This window comes from Micromesistius poutassou (genome assembly GCF_964030765.1).
Source record: "Micromesistius poutassou genome assembly, chromosome: 5".
Lineage (NCBI taxonomy): Eukaryota > Metazoa > Chordata > Actinopteri > Gadiformes > Gadidae > Micromesistius > Micromesistius poutassou.
Window position 1 is genome coordinate 6,620,904 of NC_140275.1, and position 27,988 is coordinate 6,648,891.

At 44.6% G+C, this 27,988-nt stretch overlaps 3 protein-coding genes across 3 annotated transcripts; 2 read left to right on the forward strand and 1 right to left on the reverse strand.

The window, feature by feature from the left end:
* The first annotated feature begins 2,077 nt into the window (after positions 1 to 2,077).
* On the forward strand, positions 2,078 to 6,152 carry tas2r200.1 (taste receptor, type 2, member 200, tandem duplicate 1). The gene is made up of 2 exons (XM_084468402.1): positions 2,078 to 5,516; positions 5,552 to 6,152. Exon 1 carries the CDS (start codon positions 4,487 to 4,489, stop codon positions 5,423 to 5,425), a length of 939 nt encoding a protein of 312 aa, XP_084324528.1. The 5' UTR covers positions 2,078 to 4,486; the 3' UTR covers positions 5,426 to 5,516; positions 5,552 to 6,152.
* A 107-nt stretch (positions 6,153 to 6,259) lies between these two features.
* Positions 6,260 to 10,109, reverse strand: gstt1a (glutathione S-transferase theta 1a). The gene is made up of 5 exons (XM_084468403.1): positions 9,924 to 10,109; positions 9,204 to 9,291; positions 8,324 to 8,480; positions 7,616 to 7,792; positions 6,260 to 7,518 (listed from the first exon to the last, which is right to left on the reverse strand). The coding sequence occupies exons 1-5, from the start codon at positions 10,027 to 10,029 to the stop codon at positions 7,318 to 7,320; spliced, it is 729 nt and encodes a 242-aa protein (XP_084324529.1). The 5' UTR covers positions 10,030 to 10,109; the 3' UTR covers positions 6,260 to 7,317.
* A 138-nt stretch (positions 10,110 to 10,247) lies between these two features.
* Positions 10,248 to 27,571, forward strand: mmp11a (matrix metallopeptidase 11a). The gene is made up of 8 exons (XM_084468401.1): positions 10,248 to 13,540; positions 17,989 to 18,191; positions 19,535 to 19,678; positions 21,025 to 21,158; positions 22,435 to 22,682; positions 24,078 to 24,282; positions 25,525 to 25,785; positions 26,305 to 27,571. Exons 1-8 carry the CDS (start codon positions 13,406 to 13,408, stop codon positions 26,424 to 26,426), a joined length of 1,452 nt encoding a protein of 483 aa, XP_084324527.1. The 5' UTR covers positions 10,248 to 13,405; the 3' UTR covers positions 26,427 to 27,571.
* Positions 27,572 to 27,988: the final 417 nt, after the last annotated feature.

The window sequence follows — 27,988 nt, forward strand, 5'->3', positions numbered from 1 at the left end:
GCCCATTCTTTTTAGGAGTTACTCCTAAATTCGCCACTTATGACCGACTTTTAGCTCTAAGATTCTTTGTGAATATGGCCCCTGGTGTCCACTTCTCTCCCTTCTGGTATTCGCAGACATTCTCGCCCACAGCGAACTGTCTGGACTTGGAGTGCGCCGCTCAGCGTAGCTGCTGAGAGTCCTTGGTGTGTGTTACCGCACTAGCTACACTGGGCTTCAGGACATCCAGTCCAGAGCGTAGCTTGCGGATGAGAAACAGCATAGCCTTGGTAGTGGCATTGGGGGTGTCCCTATATGTCAAGAGGAACGCGTCCAGTCTCTGCTGAACTAAAGCGCTACCTCTTGAAGACTTTAGAGAGTGGTTGAACGTCTGAACAAAACACTTGGCGAGCCCATTAGTGAAGGGATGGAAGGGCGCTGACGGAATATGCTTCACTCCGTCTGACTTCAGAAACGTGGCAAACTCCTCTGAACGGAACCGGGAAGCGTTATCACTGACAAGGACGTGGGGAATGCCATGACGTGTGAGGCATGGAGCTTTCTGTACTCAGTGGCAGGAGTGGCATGACTGTGACTGAAGCTCAATCTGGGCGTCAATGCCTGGCCACCATACATAACTGCGAGCCAAACTTTTCATTCTTATCACCCCTGTTGACAAAGGAATGTTGATTCAACATAGTTTCAATGACTGTTTGCTGTCTGGGCAGGGTGTGTGATGTGTAGTTCTACCAACACACGGGGGCGGAGCTTTGGAGGTACAATAACCCGAATGCCCCACATGAGACATCCTTGCTGAAGTGTGAGCTTGTTGTGTCGGATCAGGAACGGTGATAGCTCACTTCTGATGTCTTTGTCAGCTGGGAAGTGTCCCGATGTAACCATGTCCAAGACAGTAGACAGGTCAGCCACGTGTTGTACCCTACGCCATACGACCCAAAGTAGAGGCTGAGCTGACACGCCTTACAGAGCTTGGAGTGATTTTGCCAACACAGTACAGTGAATGGGCTATGCCACACCTGTCATTAAAAAGGACGGCTCAGTAATGCCGCTTTTCCACCGCCAGTACCAGCTCGACTCGACTCGACTCGCCACGCCTTTTTTGCGTTTCCATTGGCAAAAAAAGTACCCGGTACCTAGTACCGGGTACTTTTTTTTAGTACTACCTCCGTCGAGGTTCCAAGCGAGCGGAGTAGGTACTTTTGTGTGACGTAAACAGGCTGCTGGTAACTGATTGGCCAGCGGCTGTCAATGGGAATAATCACTCAAAGTTAAGTTGTGTCCGGCGTGGTTGGAGTCCACGAACCCGCTCCCGAGGGGGACACTGATCAGCGTTTCGCCGTGTGTGTCGCTCCTTTCCCGGGGCTAGAGTTAGGCTGCGCGTCGTTATGTGTGTCCGGCGTGGTTGTGTGTGTCCGGCGTGGCTGGAGTCCACGGACCGGCTCCGGAGGATCAGCGTTTCGCTGTTTCGTTTCAGTGTCGTTTCTTTCCTAGGGCTCGAGTTTCGCCTCTATCAACGTTACCGTATGACAACAATAGACGCGCAGTCATTGCGCTTTTTATTTTATTTTATTTCCCATCATAACCTTTCCCGGGAATCAGGAAATAGTCTTGATCAGATTCAGATTTCCCGGGAATCGCGTCTCCCGTGATTAAAACCTAATGACGACCCGCCCATGGTGGAGAGGTTCTTTTCTACGACCCGCCCACATTGAAGAGGTACTTTTTTAGATGGAAACGCAACCAAACCGAGTTGAGTCGAGGCGAGTCGAGTCGAGTCGAGTTGGTACTGGCGGTGGAAAAGCGGCATAAGACTTTGTGGTGATTTGAAAATCACACTAATATCAAGCCATATGTGTGGATCGCTACCAAAATTCCACGCATTGAAGACGTACTTGCATCTCTGGCTGGAGGCCAGCACTTCAGTAAGCTAGATTTGACACAAGCCAATGAAAGCCTATGAAAAATCATGTAAACAGTTTGGAATTTCTGACCAAGTCAATCACAATCATCTAAACTGGATAGAATAAAGAGTCATACCGAACTTATAACAATTATGGTCATATATTTGGGCAATAACGGTACAGTGACATACAACAAACAATACAACAAACTAACAATAATCCATAAAACAAACAAACAATGATCCAAGGCCTATCATACAATCATTGGAGGCCTAGATGGGAAATCAACCCGTGTCTCTCCAAGAGAGCACACAGGCTGAAGTCCGACGCATTGAAGAACGCAACAGCTTCTTATACTGTTTCTGTCGGGATTCTGAGGGCAGCTGTGCCCCCCAATAAACTAAACCCTTTGTTAACCAGATGGTAATCTATTGATTGAAGTTCCTCAAGGTGTTATAAAGAACTAAACCATTTGGCCACGCTGTTAGTTGGAACACTGGCCCGTCCTTTCTTCCCCCAGGGGGGTCAGGAAAACAGCCTCTGACACATTTCCCGAAGGTATCATGAAAACGGGCACATTCCAACAGATACAGAGACACAGGATGAGAAAACAGATTTTTCCCATCACAAAACTACTGACCATCTCTACACTGAAAGGACTGTTCTGTTACAACCGTTTACCCTTTGGAATAGCCTCAGCTCCAGCCTTGTTGCAGAGGGCCATGGACAAAGTCATTCTTGGGCTTCCTTACACTCACTGTTACCTCAGTGACATCCTGGTGACAGGTCAGGACGACACATCACACCTGAAAACCCTGGATGCTGTCCTTGGCAGGCTGGAGGATTATGGCCTGCAGGTTCAGCTAGAAAAGTCTGATTTCTTCAGGAAGTCACTGGAAACTTGGTCGGACCATTGATGCTGCAGGGCTTCACATGTCACCAGAGAAAGTGAGAGCCATCGGTGATGCCCCTGCACCCACCAACGTGAGTCAATTATGTGAGTCAATTACGGAAATGTCATTCTGAATCTATCCTCCATCATTACTCCACTCAATGGACTTCTTCACGGCAAGCCGTGGAGTCAGACTACTGCCTGTAAGTCAGCGTTCCAGGAGGCAGTAAGTTACTTGTCTCCAATAGAGTACTGACTCACTATGACCCTAAGCGAGCCATCTGGCTCACCTGTGACGCATCACCCTACGGGGTGGGTGCAGTCATTTCTCACATAATTCACTCCTAATGCGACTTTCCCCACTCCTCTTTGAGTAGAATTTCTGAGAATACCGTCGCCACCAATTTATATGATGTTCTTATTATAATTCAAGGATAACGGAGTGACTCTGTCCATTTAACTCTGATTTACTAGGACCGGAACAATGTTACAAGTTCTACTTAACAGGTGCCGTAGAGTGCCCCCTAAGGCATGGGAATAACAATGAAACCATCCATTGCATACATAACATGAGGGATGACTGTCGTATCTGACATCAAACATCAACTATCAGTGAAGTGTAGTGACTTGCTCATAAAATGAATCAAATGACCAGGAACATTTGACTAAAGGCAAAGTCACTACATGCCTACATTAACATGAAATCTGATAGTAGGATCTGTTTTCCAAACAAAACCACGTCTAGACTCCATTGGCTCGGATGGAAATCAGTAAAAGACCAGGAAAACACACACACACACACACACACACACAGCAACCTACTAGGGCACAGGGGGAGTTGTTGCAACAATGGAGCTCATTGTATTTGACAAGAGCTCATGAAGTATGTGATGATTAGTAGACTGATGTTTCCAGATCTCGGAGCCCTCGGCAATAGCACCACTAACACTCCGGAGGATGTGGACCATGAATCATGAGGACCTCATATACAAGATGTCTCACTCCATCTTAAACTCATAAACCTCTCAGTTTAGATTAAAGTGTTTGCCTTTGTTTCCATTACATTTCATCTTACCTTCGACTGTAGAGGTAACGTATCGTGAAGAAAATAGCTAAATATGTCCATCAGTACGTTGCACAGCAGAAGTAAAGCGCCCTTATATAGACTCACTAGAGAACAAAACAGACAAAGACAAAGAACAAAGAACAAAAATATCGTCTAGTTACATAGACTGTTGGACACCACCAAACATACAGTAAAACACCCAATAATCCAGATTCCAGAGTATCATAGTAATAATATAATTATTAATCAGTTTGTGTCAGGCAGCCAGACCAATGCAGAGCATGATGTCAGATAACAAACTACTGTTGATGCTTTCAAACGACACACAAGCACGCAAAATATCCAAACATGCAAATGTTCTAAATAATTTGAATGATGACATGAATGGAATGAATGATAATATGAATGGATCAGACATGTAACATGCAACCTCATTGTCTACTATAAACAACCTCCCCCCATACCACTCATTTACATATGTCTGAAAGTAAAACAGTTTATAAGAAGAAAAGCCTTCAGTGGAGTTGATAAGGAGACAAGTGTTAATAAGGAGACAAGCATTCACAAGGAGTCAAGCATTCACAAGGAGACAACAAGGACAGGTCGTAGTGCTTCTCCAGGTTGAGGATGTGGCTCGCTGCTCTCTTCCTCCTCCTTGGTGCGGTGCTGAACTCCTTCAACCTGCTAGCTGCACTGTGCCAGCCACAGCTGCTGCAGCCGGCCTCCCTGATCATCGGCCTCATCTCCTCGGCCAACGTCCTGCTGGACGCCACCACCTTGGCCATGCACGTGGTGGAGTCTGTGTTCCACAGCGCCCACCTCCCGCTGTACCTGCGGGCGCTGTTGGTGGTGTGGCTGGGCACCAGCGCGGTCAGCTTCTGGAGTGTGGCACTGCTCAGCACACTCTACTGCGTCACGGTGGTCCGCTCCTCCTCGCTGCTCCTCCTCGCCGTCAAGAGGAACCTGGGCGTCGTGGTCCATGCCGGGCTGGCGCTGATGCTGCTCTCCTCCTACCTGGTGTTCCTCCCGTTCCTCAGCCTCCAGAGACGTCCTGTCCCGTGCTCGACCAGCGCCTCAAACGACCCGATGGCGCTGAACGCCACCAGCGCCTCGCAGAGCCTCCCTCAGACGGCCCTTCAGAACCTCATGGAGAACGTCACCTGCGTCTCCTCTGTGGTCGGGTTTCCTGTCCAGCTGAACTTGTACGCCTACGTGGCCTCCTTCCTCAGCTACATGCTCCTGCTCCCCATGTGCACCATGTTACCTACATCTCTGCGCTTGGTCTCCTACCTGTGCTCCCACGCCCTGTCCATGAGGGCCCATCATGGCGGCGTCGGCAGCCCCGACTCCTACCTGCTGGTGTGTGGGGGGATGGTGGCCCTGGTGTGGATCTTCGTCTGCACGGTGATCACCGTCAGCGTCTTCTACATCTACTCAACCTTCTACTCCAAGCTCAGCGGGGATGTCCTGTTCTACGCCTTCTCCTTCTACTGCCTGGCGTCCGCCGCCCTCCTCTTGGCCTCCAACCTCCCGCTGAGGCAGCGCCTGCAAGGGCTGTTCTGCTGACTGTGCTGTCCAGGGATGAGTGCACCGTGATTTGAGTTTCTCCTCTTGTCACACATTAAGAAGTAGAAAGGTACAATGGTTATTGGGAATGGCTGAGAACAGCACCATCCCTTTGTGGTCAACCAGAAAGGTAGTAATCAGTTTCACCAAAGATGGCGCCATTACTGTTGGTAATATTTTATTGTTTTATTGAAACTTAAAAATGTTGTGGCCTCTAGCGGTACGGACTAGGCACAAATTGAATATGAAGTATGTTTTAATCAGTGTGTAATCCTATGAAAATAAGAACGATTGTGTTTTCCTTACCTTAGAATGAGCCCTTTATATCTATAGAGGGAGTGGGTCCTCTTCCACAGAGCCTGCCATGTTGCACCGCCGTGTTTTTACAGTAGCCCAGAACGGCATACGGCTCTAGAGAGAACCTAAATCTAGTCTTGAACAATCATCATTGCTATCTAACTTGTATACTATGACCTATCGTTTTACAGTAAATAACTAAATAAAAATGTTTAATCTATCAAGGAACCTCATCACTTGACAGTTTGCCACCCAATGCAGCCTCTTATTGGTTTAGTTTTTGGCAGTCTCTGCACCTCTTGATGTTGCCTATCATCCCTTTACCAGTCAAAGCAAAGTATATGTGAGTGTTCGCTGAAGGCAAAACATGCTGGGGCAAATAGCATCAGCCTGAAGTAGTGGGCTACACTAACTATCAAAACTATGTAATCGTGCTGTTGTTGGGAGCCAGAAATAAAGAATTGTCATTTACCAGAGATGATTTTACCATCAAACAGAAATTTGTGATTTTTCAATATTTCAATAATAACACCTCTGAATTGTACAATGCGATTTTATTTTCATAAGATGTGTGCACATTTTTATATATTTTTAACAGAGCTTTAAAACACTTTAAAACATGCAGTACGCTTTGTAATCTCACTGCGGCCGTTCGCAGAAAGAGCAGAGCGCACTGATGTCGGCCCATTTTATATCTATGTTCATTTCTTTATGGTTTGGGTAAGGACTAGAAGTTATGAAACATGGCTGTAAATAGTCATGTTTCTTTACTTCAAGTACAGAAATGATCAATAAGTGAATTCAGTGGCAACCCTGAATGTGCCCCAAAATAAATTGCCCCTTAAATCACACTACAAGGTTTTCTGAAACTTGTCAGTTAAACAACATCAACCTCTTGGTTAGGATTAGGCAACACATCTACTTGGTTAGATTTAGGCAGAAATATTACCGCAAGAAAGGGCCCATGTGCTGATTTATCTCATAACTATCTTAGCAAATTATAGCTAATTTTTAGCGATGACCAGAGACAATTCCATAGCTGTACCTATTATGTAGGTCAAAATCTAGCCATTTTCTCAATTTTATTTCCTTTTCTATAAAATGACAGTATTTTTCTCTGTCAGGAGACTTTATACATCTTTTTCTTATATATAGATATATATATATATATTTATTTATTTGATTATTTATACCGTTTTAATCAATCGATGAAACTGAAGCAAGCATGTTCTCCTTAGGTTACTACCAGGGTAGCCTATAATAAATTAAGAATTTCCCTTTAGAAAGCAGATATTGTTTAGGGTTTATTATGATATATCTGATCTCGGAAGTCAGAAGCATCAATTACGGATACAAAATTGAGGATCGATTTTCCGATGGTGGTAGTGTTGGCTCAACCTCAACACCACCACCATAATAAGAGTTTTGTTTTAAGTTTATGATATCTAAAAAAGTGTCTGAAATATTAACACATAGACATAGTCAAATAAACAATATTTTTTACTTAGCATTTTCCTACACACTAGCTTTCTACTTTGTGTAGGTCTATAAGCTAACAAGTTAATTGTTACAATTACATCTTCTGGTACCTGAAGTCAGGTAAACATCTTGTTAATGTGAGGCTTCATGAACTCCAGCATGCCGTTGTCCTGGAACGTCTTGGCCAAGCTGTCCACGTTCATGATGCTTTGGTGAGCTTCATCAAACAGCTCCTCTCCGATCGCCTTCTTCACTCGCTCTCTCCAGGCACTCAGCACTGGCTGGCCCTCAAACACGTCCAGACCAGTTCCAACCGGCTGCAAAGCAGAGCATTATGTTTGGTCAATAAATATAACTATATATATCATATAAAACAATATATATATATATATACCAGAAGAACAGGTCTATTACCTGCATGATCTCAACAATGGCCACCAGGTCTGCCAGGGAAACCTCCTCCCCAGCGATGAAGCGGCTGTCCTTTAGAAACTTGCTCTGAAACACATCCATGGTCTGCTTCAGGTCCTCAAGCGCTGAGTCCATTTTCTCCTTTGGAACCGCCGTGCCTGTTACCACGGGAACCACAGCCTTCAGAAGACAAGGGTATAATATTCAGATTCTGTAGCTTATTCCAAGTTCACTGTAGCTCCCAAACATTCCTTACATTTAGTCGTTAGAAATGGAGGGTCACAAGTGAGTCTGGGAAACATACAATAAAACTTGTCAAAAATAGTCCAAGTGCTGTACAACCTTGTTACTAAATACCAACTGGATAGAGTTCAGAGTGGGGCGGGGGGGGGGGGGGTCTCAACAACAGGAGATCATTAGATCATTAAATCCGCTAGGAGCTATGTGACATCGTCTAGGGACTAGAAACATTCCTCCTAAGAGATAGGAACCATCCCCCTAGGAGCAAAGTGACACTATCTCGAAGCTAGGAACCATCCAAGGCAACATCCTCTAGGAACTGAGAACCATCCTTTAGAAGCTAGGAAACATCTCATCAGAGCTAGCTGACATTGTCTAGTAAGCTAGAAACCTTACTAGGAGTAGGGAACCATCCTCTAGGAGCTAGGAAACGAGGTAGGAAGCCTCGTTGGAAGCAGCAGGACGTCCTACCCTGAACCAGAAGACCTTGGAGCCATGGGCCCGCAGCGCAGTGTGCTGCCAGGACAGGAACTCGTTGACCCGGGCTCGACGCTGGAGGTCAGAGGGGTACCAGTGACCCGGGACCAGCTGGGGGAACTTCTGTACCATGTACTGGAGGATGGCCACGCTGAGACACACACACACACACACACACACACACGCACGCATGCACGCACACACACACACACACACACACACACACACACACACACACACATCTTTGTATAGTTATAGTTTACATGCGATTTCTTTACATGTTTATTCCTTTGTAAAGCACTAGAAATGGCCTTCTGTTTGATTGGTACTAAATAAATAAACATGCCTTGCTCTGCCTTTATAAAGAAAAATATTTAAACTAGCTCGTAGTTTAAAATAACCTAGGCATATCTGCTATTGATTTCAATGATGTCAATAAAATCACATCATACAACTGATATTTTCTACAAATAAAAATGCTGTAGCTCTCTTTGTTTGAAAAAAATGTTTACTACTGACATTCTGAAAACACCTCCTACTCAAGCTGGGTAGTTAGCGTCACACAGTTCCCGCCTACTCACTGGGAGGGCCGGGCACCATCTTACACATTACGACTTTAGATGAAGCAACATGAAACTGTGATTGTTCAATAAAACTCCTTGCTGGAGTCAACCAACTCTATATCAGGATGACAAGAATTTTATGAAATAGGCTGTAAAATATAATCTGTAATTCATAGATTTCTCTTTATTTTTATCTAAAATGTCATTTTGTATGATTTCAATTAATTTCTGTAAGAATATAGATAAATAAAAAAGAATAACTGAGGCAGATTGTTGAAATCTTTCACTGTGTTAAAATAAGCTTTATTTACCTTTCTGTCAGGATAAAGTCGCCGTCTCTCATAACTGGCACCTTCCGCACCACACTTACTTTACCAAAATCCTCCCCAAACTGCTGACCTTGGGATATACATTTTATTTACATTACCAATCTAAGCACCCACGTACACACAAGCATTTTTGACTGAATGTGTTAAAAAAAATGAAAGGCTATATGGAAGAAGAGCAGCCCTCCTAGACACACACAAATAATGACATTTGACATGTTCTATTTGCTCTATTTTAATACATATATACAAACATATATTACACTAATTTCCATTGGAATTCAAAATGTGCATTGATCTACAAACAAACCCTATGGGGGCTGAGATTGAGCAACACCAAGCCAGCTGTTAAGATCTGCTCTTGGGTCAGCCTGCAAGCTGCAGCTCCCTAAAAGCCATCCACCCATTACAAGCACTCTGATCTCCACACACACATGTGTGTGTGTGTGTGTGTGTGGGGATCAGAGTGCACACACATCCTTGAGTACACACACACACACACACACACACACACACACACACACACACACACACACACACACACACACACACACACACACACACACACACATAAACACATACATACACATCTTTGTCTCATGTGTTAAATAAAAAGAGAATCTACATGGATAAAGCACAGCCCTCTTAAGACAAATAAAACCAATTAATGATGAGATGTGTTCAGGCTGAAACACGGAGGCCAACCTGCAGAGAGGTCCACTAGTTTGAAGGTGAAGGGGATGCCCGTCCTCTTGGCCAGGAGATAGACGGAGCGGCAGGGCTGGGAGTGGAGGTCCAGGTACAGCTCCATGTTCTCCTCCACGTTGTGCCGTCACGGTCTGATCAGGAACTGCACTCAACCGCCTCTTTTGTCCCTCCTACGGCTCTGCCAGCAGCCTGGCTAAGTGATAGCGACAGTTCAAAGTATGCAGTCTGTCGTGGATGACTGGTCTGAACTTTGGCCTTAAGCTTTAACCAACATTTTGTAAATATTGGAAATGATTTGCAGAAGGAATGATTACAAACTAGCCGACAACCCCAATTAGCCGAGACGTGTGTGACGGCACGACCAATTATTACATTGGATGTAAAGGCATCCACTGCCAAGGACAACTGTTGAGGTATATAGCCTTTAACTACTAGTTACAAACTGTCAAATATAAAGTGTTCAACTACAAGTAACAACTGAACAAAAATAGAGGCTTCAGAGTTTGTCCCACAATCACTTATTCATATATTAGCTTCTGCGTCAGTGCTTAAATGTGGCTGACAGGTGCTTGTATTGATCCGGAAGATAAGAGCTGAATGCTTTCCAATGCTGGTGAGGGCTGAAGTCCAGGAGCGAGTCTCAAAAAAACTCATGACTCAGCCTTTATTCACACCACTAGTTCACAGCTTTTGGGACTCAAGGAAGAATCTCTTTGAAGTTGTGTTGTTATTAATAAATACCATGTGTAATTAATGAACAATGTTTAATATCAGAAGTGTGGATGGAGTAGTTCATAATATTGTTTATATTAATATTATAATGTATTAATTAATAAAATATTGTTTATATTAATATTATGATGTTGGTGTTGATATTATATTGTTTATGTTAAAGTGATGCAATTTATTTTAGAAGACATTTTTGTCATATTTGTAAGATATTTATTAAGTTGGATACTTTCAAAATCTAGATTTGTCTGGCTGGTCTCTACAACATGCCTACCCCAGCTTTAATATATTAATACAAGAACAGATGATGGACTAGTAAACAATAGTTTTATTACCAATAATATATTGTTTCATATATACATTCATACATTATTATTCACACCAGAACAGGGGTAGACCTAGGTCTGAGCCGGGTGCCCCAGAGTTCCTTACCTGACTTCCTGTTCCTACCGCCAGGCTCTGTTATGACAAGGGCAGGGCTCAGGGGTCATGGCCAAGGGTCATGACCCCAGCCCAAAGGAGAGAAGCCCTGCTCTCAGCCAATAGGAGAGGACTCTGTTCCCAATTAAGAGGAGAGGGCTCTGGTCCCAGCCAATAGCAGCGGTCGCTGCTCCCAGCCCAAAGCAGTGGGGGCTGGTGTGTCTGGTTCGTATTAAACGTGGGTTGTGTTTGAGACTTGGGGCTGAGACGTATGACACATGAACCCTTCATGATTTGTTATAAGCCATTACGAACACATTAAATACAATATATGGAAACAGGGTAACCATATAACAATATAACATATTAAACACAAACAGCTCTCACATCTGACCTGGTCTTGTAAGGTTCTCATCGTTTGGGGTCTAGCAGGTCCTAGTAGTCTAGTAGGGTCTAGTAGGGTCCTGGTCTAGTAGGGTCCTGATCTAGTAGGGTCTAGTAGGGTCCTGGTCTAGTAGGGTCTAGTAGGGTCCTGGTCTAGTAGGGTCCTGGTCTAGTAGGGTCTAGTACGGTCCTGGACTATTAGGAAACTGGTCTAGTAGTGTCTAGTAGGGTCCTGGTCTAGTAGAGTTTAGTAGGGTCCTGGTCTAGTAGAGTCTAGTAGGGTCCTGGTCTAGTAGAGTCTAGTAGGGTCCTGGTCTAGTATGGTCTAGTAAGGTCTAGTAAGGTCCGGTCTAGTAGGGACTAATTGGGAATTGATCTAGTTGGGTCCTGGGCTATAAATTAATTTATAATTAATCACATTTATGTTGCAAGGCACACAGAGTACTTAAATAGGGACTGGTGTGTCTCTGGTGGAGTATGACACCTCATCCACTGTGCGTAGCACCCAGGTGTGTGACGCCTGGCAGCCAGTAAGCATCAGACTGCTGATGACACACTGGCTCTCACAGTGGAGAGGGTGATGCTATCTAATTAGAGACCAGAGGGGTATGAGGTGGCCATGATAGAACAAGAGCCAGGATGGAGATTTGGCAAGGGTGGTCCCCACTACTGCTGTGATGAGTGGGATCTTTAGTGACCACAGCGAGACCTTGGTTTATCGTCTCATCCAGAAGAAAGTGCCCTACGTCAGGACAGAGTCCCTGTCTCTGTCCTGGATAATTTGGGGTTAGTGTGTAGAGGGGTGAGCACTAACCTCAGGCCCTCCAACCCCCCTCGCCATAGTCCAACACCTCAGGCCCAACAGTGTTTTTTATCTTGTGTCTGGAAGTGTTTATCTCCAGACAGTATTTAGGATGCTAGTGCAGGATGTGGTCAAAACCCATCGATTACTCAAAATGCATAATCACACACACACACACACACACACACACACACACACACACACACACACACACACACACGCACACGCACGCACAAACACACGCAAGCACGCACGCACGCGCACACACACGTTTAACGCCACCTTCTGTCTCTGTAAGAGACATTCGGTGTGGTCTAAAGTGTTTAACGCTGATGGTCTCTGGGGTCTGATCGGGTCTGGTATGGTCTTTAGTTATGAGTCATTAGTCAGGAGATTTAAACACACTCAAATGTCCTGTTCCTCGCCAAACAAACACATCTGTCACGTTATTGACTTTGACTTGTAATTATCTAGAAATGTATTGCGTTTTCTCGAGAGCTCTAAGGTGACACATGATTTATAATAAATGTCAACAGCTCTACTATGGTCAATAACCCATTGTCCGTTACGATGTGACTTTTCCTTTTTGTCCAGGCGCGCCACTACTATTGTCAATAATCCATTCGTTACTGTGTGACTTTTCCTTATTAGCTGCTTTTGAAAATCCCTCTGCCGTTGACTCTCCTCCGTCCTTGCCTTGAAACTGATGGCCAGGATTCACATTCAAACTAAACTACTGTCTCAAACCATGAAGGCATGAAACTAAGGTCTCCCCTTGCTGTTCTTTGTTCCTTTATTATTTCTTAATTGTTTCTTAATAGTTTCTTAATTGTTTATTGCATTGTTCTTAATTGTTTGATGTTCGCAGTCAATAAGAAACAAGGGAAACATTGGGTCCTCGAGTTCACCCACAGGTGGTTCTCTCCTCATCTGCTTTGAATCCACCGCCTGAGTAGGGGTGGAAGGGGTTAAGAGTCACGTGGCTGAGCGGGTGGCGTTATAAAAAGTGTATGTGCAGAAAAAGAGAACAAAGAAATCACAATCTATTTACCAGGAGGGAGACGGAGTCACCCGCCAGGCTCGCAGGAGAAGGTTGCAGGGTCCGGGTCCCCGGTTCTCCCGGTTCCGGCTGCTGCTGCTGAGGATGAGGATGATGATGATGATGATGAGGACGGGTCCGGTGTTCTGGTGCTTCTTCACGCTGCTCTGCCTCCGGGGCATGCTGCATTGTTCTCCGGTTCTCCGCGGTGGGGCCAGCGAGCTGAGCGCTGCTGCACCGGTGAGTGAAACACTTTTCACTTCAACTTCATTCGTCCCGTCTGCCCAAACCCTCTCCATGAATGAAGGAAATACACCTTTACACAGTAAACACATTACCTACTGCAGGGGGAACTTCTGCGTTAACACCTTCAGTAAACACATTACAGATAAACAACTTCTTCCTACAAGTGATGAAATCAGTTGGGACTTGGGCCAGGCATGTCGCGTGTTCGCTGCTTTAATGAGTAACAAATAAATGTGAGCTAAAGCACACACACGCACGCAAGTTGAAAAACATACACGCACGCAAGTTAAAACACACACGCACACGGGTTAAAACACACACGCACGCGTGTTAAAACACAATCCCGCGCACTGGCGTGCGCGTAAGATTGCGTGCGTGTGTTTTAACTCGCGTGCGTGTGTGTGTTTTAACGCACATTTCATTGCGTCGCCAAGCTCGGTCCTGTCTGCTCAGCAGACCCCCTCCCCCCGCCTCATGCTTGGGTCACTGAGACCACAGTCACTTGTGTAATAATTAAGAAAATTTATATTTTTGAAGTGTTGACAACAGCCTGCACTGTCACAGTAATTACGTGAGTAACGCAGCCTAGTACCACCAGCATTAGCAACGAGACTGCCTTGACTTTCAATAGATGACTGTTATCTGGTTCTGTTTGCTCTGCAGTCTGCAGTCATTGCTCTGAAGTGTTGACAGTGTGTTGACACCCGAGAGAAAATATGTTTTTGACAAGGCGGTTGGGTTCCCGTGTCTGCAGGGCAGGAAGCGTTAATAACAGTTGCTCAACAACAACACCATAAAGAAAGAGAGGGGAGCTCACTTTGTAACAGTGGAATCTGGCGAGGCGAGGGCTCAGGCATAGCAGACCAGAAGTGAAATGGTTTGATAGAAGTGTGACCACTCCAAATAAATGTAGGTACATGAAACATCACATGTAACAGGCATGTACTACAGTCACAGACTGCCTCGTTTCTACACAGTATTCTAACAGTTTCTACACAGTAAACACACATCTATTTACTGACCAAAATTGTACTCAAACTGCAACACTTGGGACTCAGTTCATAGAAAGTTACAATCCATGGTAGCGCCTTGCTCTTAGCCCAACATAGAGATGAATAATACCACATGTTGGGAGTCAGGGAGGGAACTTATTATTTATCAGTGGGTTGCACCTGCAATGTCTGCATGTTGTTTTGTCTGCTGTTTTTATCCTGGAAAGTCTAATCTGTAGTTTGGTCAATTTGTTTGCCATTGTTGACAAGAGAGAGGAGAGAGATTAGACAAGCCTGGACAGGCCTGTGGGCTCCCGGGAGGAAAAGCCTGGTGGATGATTCTCTTGTCAATAAATGCTGGGCCAGGGCCTCGTTGCAGACCCCAGCCTCAGAGCACAGCGGCAGACTGGCCCCCGGAGCAGACCCAGATCTGGGTCAGACTGGCCCTGGCAGCGCGCCCAGCCTCCCATCACCACACACCATTAGCAGCTCTTCACATACTTAGCTCGTTAGGAGGGCGCATTAGTAGTAGAAAGGGTGCGGCTCTTTAGTAGTAGAGGCTCAACTCTGCATTAGTTGAGGCTCGTCCAGTTATTAGAAGGGGTTGAACTCTTTAGTAGTAGAGGCTCAACTCGGCATTAGTTGAGACTCATCTCGTTAGGAGAAGGGGTTAAACCACGTAGCAGAAGGGGTTCAACTCATTAGGAAAATGTGTTCAACTGGTTAGTAGGGGAAGGGGTTAAATTCATTAGCAGAGGCCCAATTTGTTCACAGAAGAGGATTAACTCACAAATAGGAAATACTCAACTTGTGGGGAGAAGAGGCTCAACTTGTGGGGAGAAGAGGCTCAACTCGTTAGGAGGAGAGGCCTAACTCGTTAGTTGGAGAGGCTCACCTCGTTAGTAAGAGAGGATCAACACGTTAGGAGAACAGCTCTACTCGTTAGGAGAAGAGGCTCAAATCGTTAGAAGGACAAGCGTCAGCCATTGGAGCATTGCCACAATGTTGCCACAATGTTGAGCAACAATCCATATCTGGCTCAATTCATAGGAGGGCGGGGCTTGAATGAGTGCATCGTACCAGTCTATGCATGAAATAATTACAACCATATGTTGATTGTTGCTGCTAGAGATCCACTCGTTAGTAGGAGAGGCTCAACTCGTTAGAAGGTTGCAGGGTTTAGCTTGTTCATGGGAGGCCTGGCCTCCATCCCATTATTAATTATAACAACTTCAATAATTATAACAATAACCTTTTATTCATATGATAACGAGTACTCAAAGGAACATATTAAAGCGTCAGGACCTGTGAGTACATGATGTGATTATGCTGATTGATGGTGCAGCAGCTTCCAACTCCCTAGCATCTTGCTCACAGGTGTCGTGGGTTTGGCTTGCTGATTGTGCCGTAGTTTAAGGAACGATATGTAGCATTGACACACAGCGTTTATAATGCCTCTCCAGACTATACTCACGGGAGTTGCAAGGTTGAGGACACGGAAAAAGCACGAGCGCAAGACGAGACAAGCACAACATTATACATTTTAGACGAGCGCAATAACTCTATTTTGACAATGACAATTGTAATTTATTCATTGTTTGCAAATTATAAACCAGCTCATGTGGCGTCTCGAAATCTTTCTGGGTTCCAAGCTGTTTCCCAACCAAGCGTTTTCCAAAGCTAGGACAAGGCATTTTAAGGGGAGTAGAATCTAGTCAATCTAGTTGATGGATTCTGTTTGCTGCAGCACACTGCCTTTGTGGGACAGCTTGTTTCTCCTCTGGCAACCTGGGGGTCTCGGTACACACAGGCCTAAACAACAAACAAACGCTCAGAATTTCAAAGGAGAACAGAGTTATATAGTTATAGTATAGCTAGAACTAGGAAGGAGAATAGGCTACAAGTGGATTCGCTTAGCATGTTTCCTTAAACTCCAATGAAATATCATGATCATTTTCTTATATGGGTTAGGTACAGTACATGTTTTACATATATCTCCTTTAAAATTGTGTAGTTATACATAGGTACGTCATTTCTTCTATACGTCCTCTGAGCTCCATAATGTGTTTAACGTGGGAATATAATCATGTATATAAAAGAGTAGTTTATTCTATAATATATTTTACAGTAATGTTGTTGGACAAGGAGTTGTATGTAAGGAGCGTGTTAAAACATGCTGGCTTAGCTCCTCAAATACCAGAAGGATACACACACACACACACACGCATACGCACACCCCCACGTGTTGGCGTGGAGATGAGACACGTTGTGGTCGTGATGTTTCCTGACGAGTCAGCAGCCCCCCCCCATTCCCCCCCCCCCGTCTCGGTTGATTCTCACAAATTATACCACAACACGCAGGAGATAGAGAGACACTTGCTGACACAATGTCTCTCTCTCTCCCTCCCCCTCTCTCTACCCCTCTACCTCCTTATATCTCCCTCCCTCCCTCTCTTTGTGTCTCTCCCTCTCTCTACCACTCTTTGAAAAGTGTTGACACTAATAGGCTTTACAACACTACACTACTACACTACAATATTGTAGATTGTAGCAGCAGTAGTTGATACTAATATCTGATATAATATCGAATCGAAACAGAAATCATATTTTATTTTATCTTTTTTTTTTTTACCTGAGTGATGGTGGAGGAGGAGAGGGGGGTAGGCTATCTGTGTTGTCATACAGTAGGAGAGGGGGTGGAGGAGGAGAGAGATGGTGAAGGAGGAGAGGGATGGTGTCCTACTGGAGGAGGAGAAAGGTTTCCTCTCCATCAGGGCTTGGCCTGGCAGGAGGTACACATTATAGGAAACAGAGAATAAATCCTACTTACACTTCTAACTAACTTCTAACGCCTCGTACCCACTGTACACGTCCGTCCACGGATCTCATTGACTTTACATGGGACGCTCCTGAAATGCATTGTGGGTCCGTCCGTCAAATCGGCTCCGTCTCTTGCGTCCAAAAGTTGAGAAAAGTTTAACTTTTCAGGCAGCGACGGATCCGTTGGCCAATCAGATCGCGTTATACGCACATTATACGCAGATCGTGTTTTACCCCATGCGTCGGACACGCCCACTCTCTTCCGTCGACGGACGTGTACAGTGGGTATGAGGCGTAACACTCAAACTGCTGACCTGATCCTTAATCAGTGTCACTCAACTGTCTGGAAGGCAAATGAAAACCACAAAGTTAAGGAGAGGTTAAGGAAGAAGATTGAGTTTTAACTGTACTGAGAGCTGTACTGAGAGCTTTAACAGACAGGCTTGTGATAGTTAGTGTAAGGTGTTAGTGTTAGTTAAGTTAGGTAACCAACATATGCTAGTTCTGGGGAGGGGGGGATTGTGTTTCATTACAGGGATATATATTGATCTATTTTCCGCTTAGAATAATTCTGTTAAGTAGTACGTAGTATCAACACACTGATCTTCCTCCTGCTGTTGTCTTGTGCAGGGCTCAGACAGGTTCCCAGTCCTAAGGAAGAGAGGCAGAGAAAACCCAATGAAGGACCCGGGGCCCACGTCCAACTCCAGTCAGGCCTGGAGCCGCCCGCGCTGTGGGGTCCCAGATGTCCCTGGGCCAGTCCACCTCAGCGGTCGACGGAAGCGCTTTGTGGTCTATGGAGGGCGCTGGGAGAAGACCGACCTCACCTATAAGTACGGACTGGGCTGCATTGCCAATGTCTGTCTATTGCGATTTGTGTAAAATATCTCATACCATGCTTTTTTAGGGTTAATCATTGCATTTGGGGGTACTACTTGAATAGGGTTACATGCCTGTATGTTAGAAATACCCCTTATTATTCTCACACTGTTCATTTCTGCAAAACCAATGTCAGCATCTTTCAAAAACGGTCTGATTTGTATCATGTTGCTTTAAGGCCCGCCTCCCGAGTAGCCCAGTCTGCTGTGGTGGTACGCTTGGTCGAACGCTTTGTGTGTTAGTCGGCAAAATCACACCCCCGAGAAGTTGTAAACATTGCAGTTATTGCCGGGAGGTGCATCTTCTGCACTTCAGCCCCGCCCACTGCACAGTCTGACATCACACTGTTACTGAGGTAAAGTTTGAGCGCAAACAAGCTGTTTCATACACTTATTCTCGGGGGCCGTGAATACTCCCCCTGGCTCAGACATAAATTATTCTAGCTCAGCAGACGTGAAACATGTATACATACGTCATATAACAGTCTAAAGCAAAGGGAAAAGTCTGCATGATATGACCCCTTTAACAACACATTTTAGCAACACATGGCAAAATAAAACATGATTGGCTACAAAGTCTAAAGGTCAGCCAGTCGATATGGCCCAGCTCAGCTGTCCCAGTCGCTCCCGGTTCCACATGGCTCCTTCTTGTCCTGCTACTGATGGGGCTCCAGGCTCCAGGCTCGCCTTAACAAGCCTCATCTCCAGCATTAGGAAAACGTTTTGAACCAGCCGTCTCGTTTCATCGGCCCTGCTCCAAGTTGAACATGTGTGTTTCGTTTCACACGTAATGTAATACCGCTAACCATATAATACCGTTCAACCTTTTCATACACGCTTCTTATAAGTTCAACATGTGGGGGTTTAGCTTTGTATAAAAAGGGTTCGGGGGACTGCAGGCTGCGATGTAGTTCACCTCATAAAACTAACTACTAAACTTGAAGGAGCTGAACCTCAAAATGACACCACGCGATCAAAGAGATATCAGTGATTTCATGGTGATGGTGAGGTCGTTGATGGTGATGGTGTTTGAATGAAGGAGTGTGTTCTGTCTGACCGCTTCTAGCTCTCTGATCAATTGTGTTTTCACGTTGAGAGAGAGAGAAAGAGAGAGAGAGAAAAAGAGAGAGAGAGGGAGAGAGAGAGTAACAAAAAAAAAAAAAAAAATCTGAGAGCATATACAATAAACATGTCTGTCAGGGTGTTTATGCTGTGCGCATTCCCAAATGTATGTTTGTGCGTAATTAAGTGCATACCTGTGTGTGTGTGTGTGTGTGTGTGTGCGTGTGTGTGTGCAGGATTGTGCGGTTCCCGTGGCAGATGGGTGAGGATAAGGTGCGTCGGGTGCTACAGGAAGCTCTGAGGGTCTGGAGCGAGGTGACGCCTCTCACCTTCACCGAGCTCCGCAGCGGGAAGGCCGACATAGTCATCGACTTCACCAGGTAAAGCACCCCCTCACCCCCTCACCCCCTCACCAGCACTACATCACCCCCTCACCCCCTCACCAGCACTACATCACCCCCTCACCCCCTCACCATAACTACATCACCCCCTCACCACCACTACATCCCCTGTATATCTCCTGTGTATATATGTAAGGACTAATGTATAGAACGCCGGTCATTATCGGGAACATAAGCCCAGACAGAGCGAACCAGACACCGATGTGAAGTGGAGGTGTCTTGCTTCGCCCTGAAAGGGCTTATTTCCCAATAATGACCGGCGATGTTCTATACATTATCCCTCTTATTACACGGCTACTTGCCAATATGAAAAAATAACTTCACACGGTGTGTCTTTTTACAAAGACTTTGACGTTGCTTAGCAACCGAATCCACTGGGGTGGATAAGTTACCGCACTACTTGCGGAGTGATACGAAAGATGTGAAAAAATCCACCCTTACGTGACAGCAGTCATCAATTATATGCTTAGCAACGGTCATTATTGAAAAATAATTCACCACCGGAAGTCGGGAAGGCCCATGCAAGTGAACGAAGCGTTCCACAGCATTGAGAAGAGCCATGTAATAAATATATATATATATATATATGATATCACCCTTCTCACCACCTCTATATCACCTGTATATCCTACCAATATATATACGTATGTATATACAGTATATATCGTACTACCATCTACCATCTACCATCTGTCTCAGGCTGTGTATGTGTGTGTGTGTGTGTGTGTGTGTGTCTCTGTCTCGCTGTCTCTCTCTCTATCTATCTAACACACCTTACATATCACAAACTACTTCTCACTGTATATTCTAGTACTGTACTTGGCAGAAGGAGATTAATAGGGAAAACAGATTGGAATTTATCTCTTGCTTAAGCCAACAGGTAAAATACAACATGCACAATAGACATTTACACAAATAATCGCTGACAAACGGAGAGATTAGGAAACAAGATGAAGCCTGCATGGCCTGACCCGTCAGATGTGGTGCCAGGTCTCATGTTGCCGTGCGCTCACGAGTGTGCATGCGTCTTGACGTGCATGGCTCTCAAACTGCTGACTGCTACGGTCATGGTGATAAGCAGCAGCATAACAATCTGTATTGTCTGTTGTTGAAACCGCTGTTAAACATTTTTAAAACTTTGTACTTGTGCTATTACAAAAGAATAGTTATTGTAGTGAATTGCGCAAACAGGTAAAAACAAATAACAATAAAAACTTGATTGTTGCTTAAAAGGAAAATACCTGTCATTTGTCGTTGCCGTGAGTGACTGCTGCTAGTTGTTGTGTTTCTGGGCGGGTTGTAACGTGAATGTCGATGTGGTCCAGGTACTGGCACGGGGACAGCCTCCCCTTCGACGGGCCAGGGGGAATCCTGGCCCACGCTTTCTTCCCCAAGACCCACCGCCAGGGAGACATCCACTTTGACTACGACGAGTCCTGGACGCTGGGCAACGACATGGGTAAGACCTGACCAGCCACACGGCTGCAGACCCCTAGGAGAATATATATATTGATTATTATTCAGACAAATTCAAAAGTTATACAATGAACTTAAATATGCCAGAACATTTCTGCTAACAAAATTATAATTTAACATCCTCAATTGCCTCCAAAATAATAGGCTACAGCCTTATTTGGATAAAAAAAAACGAAGTGCGACAATGTCACACAGCCAGTCTACTTCATTCATACAAAATAATAATATGATGTGCTCATACATGTCTAACTGTCATTCCGGAAAGATACGATATGAAGCAAGACAGTCCATCTTACCAAAGGACGTTAAACCCTTAAACACAAACAATCAGCCCACCTGCAGTCACCACACAGTCCCCCGGTCACCAAGCATTACACTTAGAATATAATGAATACTGTGTACAGAAATCGCGAAGAACAGACGGTGCACAGTGATCAGTGGGTGATCGACTGTGTGAACATGTGGTCGGCCTAGCTCAGGAGATAGAGTGTGCTGCCATTTAACCGGAAGGTTGCCAGTTCAATCCCCGGCTCCTCCTAGCTTAGTGTCGTTGTGTCCCTGAGCAAGACACCGAACTACACCCTGACTGCTCCTGACGTGCTGGCTGTCACCCTGCGGGGTTGACTCTGCCGTGAATGTGTGTATGAACCGCTGTAAGTCATGTCTGCTAAATGCCCTAAGGCCCCGTCCACACGGGCGAAAACAATCTTTTCCCCTTCGTTTTCCTTTGCTGCGTTTCAGGGATATCTCTGTAAAGACGGACTCATTGCGAAAACACATCTGTAGAAACGCTGTAGTACATATTCAAGGCCACTCTGTGGCGATGGTTCTCCACCAATAAAAGAAGAAGACGAGGCGGAGAAAGCAGTTTTTAAACATTTTAGATTGAGCAGAAAATACTTTTTAATGTACAGTTAATAATTACATTTACCAAGGGGCTGTATTTAAAGCTACAAAAATAATACAAATTAAAACAAACAAAACAAATTTGACGGAACTCTAACGTCGCCCAACTGGTGGGGGGGGGGGGGCGATGACCTTATCGTTTGCGTTTCAGGCATTCACATGAATCCTAACACGAAAACGCATAGGGCCGTTTTTATCTCATCCACCCTCGGAGGTGGCTTCAGAAAAGTGTGTTTTCGGCCACCGAAAACGCCGGATCCGTCTGGACGGTCGGCCCAAACGCACAAGACATGCGTGTCACAAAAAAAATTGTTTCCGTGTGGACGGGGTCTAAATGTAAATGTGCTCTCCAGGCACGGACCTGCTCCAGGTGGCAGCCCACGAGTTCGGCCACGTCCTGGGGCTGCAGCACTCCCGGGAGCCCGGGGCCGTCATGTCGGCGTACTACACCTTCTCCTACCCCCTGGAGCTCAGCCGGGACGACAGGCAGGGCATCCAGTACCTGTACGGCGCCCGGCCGCAGGCCCCCACCTCGGCCCCACCGCCACCCCCGCCCCCTCCCCCAGTCAACCCGGAGACCAATGAGATTGTCATCAACACCGTGAGTGACACCCTCACGCTCCAATAGGATCACTAAAAGCGTTGTTTTAAACACACAAAGCGTTCAACACATGACAATCTCTCAGCATTGCAAGTATTCCTATGGAGTTGAGAGTTGAAGCCCTGCCTAGCGTTGAAGCTAAACTCAATGTTTGTTTTTATTTCAACTTTGTCCACAGTCAAAGTGCATCAAATCAGATTACAGCTTTGAATGACCTTCCAATTCGAACACAATACAAAATCCAACAGCGCTCTTCATTTCTGTACCTAAACAAATTTGATGTATTAAAGTGCTGAACTCCTGAGTGTCTATCAGCTGGCTTTAGTCTGAACACCCAACCTGGAGTCCTTCAGAGTCAGTGAAACCAAAACACTTTCTTTTGTTTTAAACATGGTCATTTGTGTTATATAATCGTCAACATAGTAGATGCCTGAACTGTTATTGAAATAAGTCCCCAATTCAGAGAGAAAAGGGATAAAATCCTATGTTTTACCATTTTCCCCGAAACACTGTGAACGTTCCACTGTGCTGCGGAGGCAGGTGGCGTTCTTCCCATGTCATGTCAGACTACCTTCAGACTACCTTTTCGGTAGTCCGTGTGAGGGTCAGGCTTCCCTGACAGTATAACGCTATAAGATAGTATAACGCTTTGGTGTGTGGTGGATTTCATATACAACATCGCTTATTATAACACTCATAACAGTTACACAACTACGTCACTGAAAAAGTATCATCAAGTTGTCGCGGGTTGTTACCATGGTGATAACACGCCCCCCTCTCAGCCTAAAACAATTTTTTTTAATTCACATGGTGTTCAAATTCCATCTGAAAGAATGAGCTCACTGGCTCTTTAACACTCAGAAGTTTAGTTTTAAACACATCATAGCACTTAAAATACCCCTAGTTTACCTAGCAGGTGTGATGTTGATGAGCCATCACAAGTCATTTCACAATCTACCCTTTAGTGACATCACATGAGGGATAGCCATCCAGATATATGATGGGTAGGTCAGCCTACTAGTTCCACTGAGTAGGCTGGTAACGTAGTCTATCTATCTATCATACATCTGGGTGGATACACCCACCTGTGATGTCACTAAAGTGTTGATTGTGCAATGGCTTGTGATGGCTAATCAATATCACACCTGGTGGTTAAATAGGGGACCTCAACAACAAGTTAAAGTTTAGTTTTAAAAAGGTCTTCACACAAATTCCAACATGAAGGTTTGCTCTCTGCTGTCAAACTGATCCACTGATCCACAAAGTGGAGTCATTTACTTTCGTAATCAAACTTTTAAAGACCTGTTGCTTTGGGACAACACACCATGTAGCTTTGTATTACAAAACTATGAACAACGGTTTATTTAGCCACCCATCACATGACCTGTGTTTCAGCCTGACGCGTGTCACACAGACTTTGACGCCGTGTCCATGATCCGTGGCGAGCTGTTCTTCTTCAAGAGTGGTTACGTGTGGCGGATCCGCGATGGCTACCTGGAGCGTGGCTACCCAGCCCTCGCCTCCCGTCACTGGAAAGGAATACCGGACACCGTGGACGCTGCTTTTGAAGACCAGACGGGGAATATCTGGTTCTTCCAAGGTTAGGCCTCTTGCCATGTGGTTCATCACCTAGAAGAGTCCTGTAATTACAGAGATCACACCGACAAACCATCTCACAGTTCCTCTGCAGCAGAAATAAGATTACAAAGAACAATACAAGCTGAAATTGTCCAATTAAAGGCTTTACTGTAAATGTTTCCCCGAGCAATTTGGTTTAAACACGTTGGAATCCCATATGGGTGGGGTTACGATGTAACAGGAATGTAACGATGTAACAACCACTGTAAGGTATTCCAAGTCATGTTATTATGATCAAAAACATACCTGGCATGACCAAAATTGCCCTGATAGCAGTCTGGTTTGGCGGTACAGACAAACTTTAATCAAGGAAAACGACTTGTTCAGCTCAACTTCCTGTTGAGGAAAACTCCCTGTTCAGTTGTGGCGTTGATTAGGAGTCTTAAGTACAGAGACTTTTAAACCGTTACATTTGAAAGCAAATCTTTTTCTTCACTCTAGCTCACTAAATAATTAAGTTAGCTAGACAGCTTACAAGTAAGATAATGATAAAAGATCAAATGTAAAAGCATCCTATCTAGAGCTGTTTGTCCGTTCTGGGCTACAGTAGAAACATGGCGGCACGACATGGCGGCCTCCTTGAAGAGGACCCTCTGTCCCGGAGCCCGCCATGTTGCAGCGCCGGGTTTCTACAGTAGCCCTGAATGGATAAATAGCTCAAGATAGGACACATTTTTATAAAATGCTACCACCATGCAGAACATTTAACAATCACAATTGTGATATTACTTTGAAGCTATGGCCTATAGTTTTACAGACCATATAACCAAAAAACGATTCATGTATCAAAAAGAACCTTGTCACTAGACATTTGGCTACTTGATGCCGTCTTAGACGATGACGTTATTTTGGAACAGTACAGACCACCGTAGCTTGTCCTATATAAATGTGTGTGTGTGGTTGCTTTAAAACCTTGCACTTGATGATGCCACTTGACCTCATAGGGCACAGTAACAGTAATCACCTGTGAGTTACCAGGATAATAAAAGAAAAACGATTGCTAATTGGTTTAAGACAACCAAAAAAAGACAGGAAAGGGATCAATTGAGTTACTGCTTGATATAACATTTTCCTTCAAAAGATGATTGCAATTTAATGACTGATTAATGGCATCTAAGGTTATCATGGTGAAAATGGTTGTGATGGTCATAGTGGTCGTCATGGTCATGATGGTCATCATGGTGATTAATGTCTCGGTGTGCAGGGGACAGCTACTGGGTGTTTGACGCAGAGCGGCCAATCAGGGGGCCAGAGTCCATCCGGGGTCTGGGTCTGTCCGTGTCCCACCTCCAGGCCGCCCTCCGCTGGGGGCAGGACTCCAACTACAACACCTACCTCTTCCAGTCAGGCAGCTACTGGAAGCTCAGCCCCAGTGAGGGCCGCGTAGAGTCAGTCTACCCCCACAGCATGCAGGACTGGAGCGGGATCCCAGACGACGTAGACGCAGCCTTTAAAGACATCTATGGTAAACTCTACAGTAAACACCCTTTAAGTACTAACTAACCCCGATCACTTACCTTAACCTTTAACTCGCTAGAGTACGACCATCGCAACCCTAATCAAGTACGACCTCTAACGAACCCTGACCTTTAAGTAAACGATAAACGCCTTACGCACTAACCCTTTCAATGTGTACCTATATGTGTGTATATATATTTAGTTTATGCTACACGTGAACCTCCTAAGATGGTGCAATTTGATTGGTTCGCTATCTCGGGATATTGGGCAATATCCCATGATTGAGATCTCTGGATATTGTGACGGTAGCGTGACAGTCGTCTCGTTGCGCTAATAAAAACAAATAAACCGCTAATAAATACAAATAAATCCCAGCAAAAAGTGTTACCTTGTTTATTTTTGTGTTCACGTGTGGGGCTATTCCCCACTATTCACTTTGCCTTCGGCGAATAATTGTTAAATATACACACAGTATATTGGCCCAGCAGAATGTGACCAACATGTCCCATTGTGTGTTTGGGTCCAGGTTATGCCCACTTCATCCGGGGAAGGCAGTACTGGAAGTTTGACCCAGTGGCTAGGAACTCTCTGGAGGGCTACCCACGGTACATCGGCCAGGACTTCTTCGGCTGCAGACAGAAGAAGTGAACACGGAGAGAGGGGAGGGGGCATTCTATTGGTTCGGACCAGAAGGAAACCCTTCCTATTCTTCTTCTTTTATGATCACTCGACCGTCCTCTCAGGAACACATTTCCTCAGACTCTGACCTCTGGTGTTGTTAATGTAATTATATTAAGAAAGATGATAATAATGACCATGTTTTAGACCAAGACACGTATTAACTTTAGGACAAAAAGAGGTGGATGCTGGAGAAAATGTGCCTTTATGTTATCAGGATCTTTTTTTAGCAATACTGTATATAACATTTTCTCCCTCTTCACGTGACATTTTGTGTCAGTGGATGTTTACTAATTGTTTCCTATTTTCTCAAAAATGCTCTCAGTTTTCTGAAAGCACTCCCATAACCTCAACCATAAGATGTCTATCCTCACGATGAGCCACATATCTCCACCCATCTGCAAACAGACTTTGATTCTAGCGTCATCTACAGGGAACTCCCAAGTTCTCCAAATGTTATTCGTTTTTTTGTATTTAATGAAGTTATTAATTATAACACGGTGCTGTATTCAAGATAATCTTTTCAGGGACAGAAGACCACAGAGTATCTGTAAGGTTCTTCACATTGAAACCCCTCACACCTACCGGTTCTCCTCGCCTCGGCAGAACCCGGCCCCCTACCCGGTACCAACCTAGTGTCCTGATACCCTTCTCATACCCTAGTTGCCTCATTGCCTTCAAAACCTAAATTTGTGTTTATATCTATTTTTATTTTTTATAGCAATACTAATACATATATCTTATTTCACCTTTATCAAGATCAGCAAAAATTGGCACATACCACAAACAATACGAGTATGTCATGGAATGTGTGTGATAATTTTGACCTTTTATCATAATAATCCCCATGTGCTGTGTGCGGATGTGCATGCACGCATGCTTGTTTGTGTGAATTGCTGAGTGGTGGAACATGTAACTGTCCTGCTCAGAGGAGACCAGCGCAGGTCGCTGGCGCTACACTGACCTCTCGGTACGATGTGATCAGGTTGTTTTGCTTGTTGTTGTTTTGTTGTCTTAGTCTTAAGAGCTGTTGATCATGACTGGTATGGTGAAAACGACAACAACGTATTTATAAGCAAACAATTGAGCACACATTTTGCTGTACATATATGCTTTTTTTTTCCTTTTGTACTCACTGATGTGTAAAAACATAAATATATGTTGATTTCTAATAAAATATAAAACAAAAATGTATTACTATCATGTAGGTTAATACTGGCACTATACCGGTTTATAGAATGATGTAGTCCTGTCTCTGGAATTCTTTAAAATAATGGATGTCAATGGCTTGCTTACTGCTCAATTTTAAAACGTACAATTAACAATTAACCTGGTTCTTGGCAAAATGGCTAAATTAATTCAGAATTAATTCTTAGGTGAATGCATTACGCTTCTGTAAACATATGTATAAATATTATATTCAATTTCTGCCAAGTCTGTTCCGCTATGCCACTCAATTCTACACACTCCCCCTTTAAGCTTTTTTTTTTATAATATAGTAAATAGTTTCCAGCATTCATAAAATGTTTATG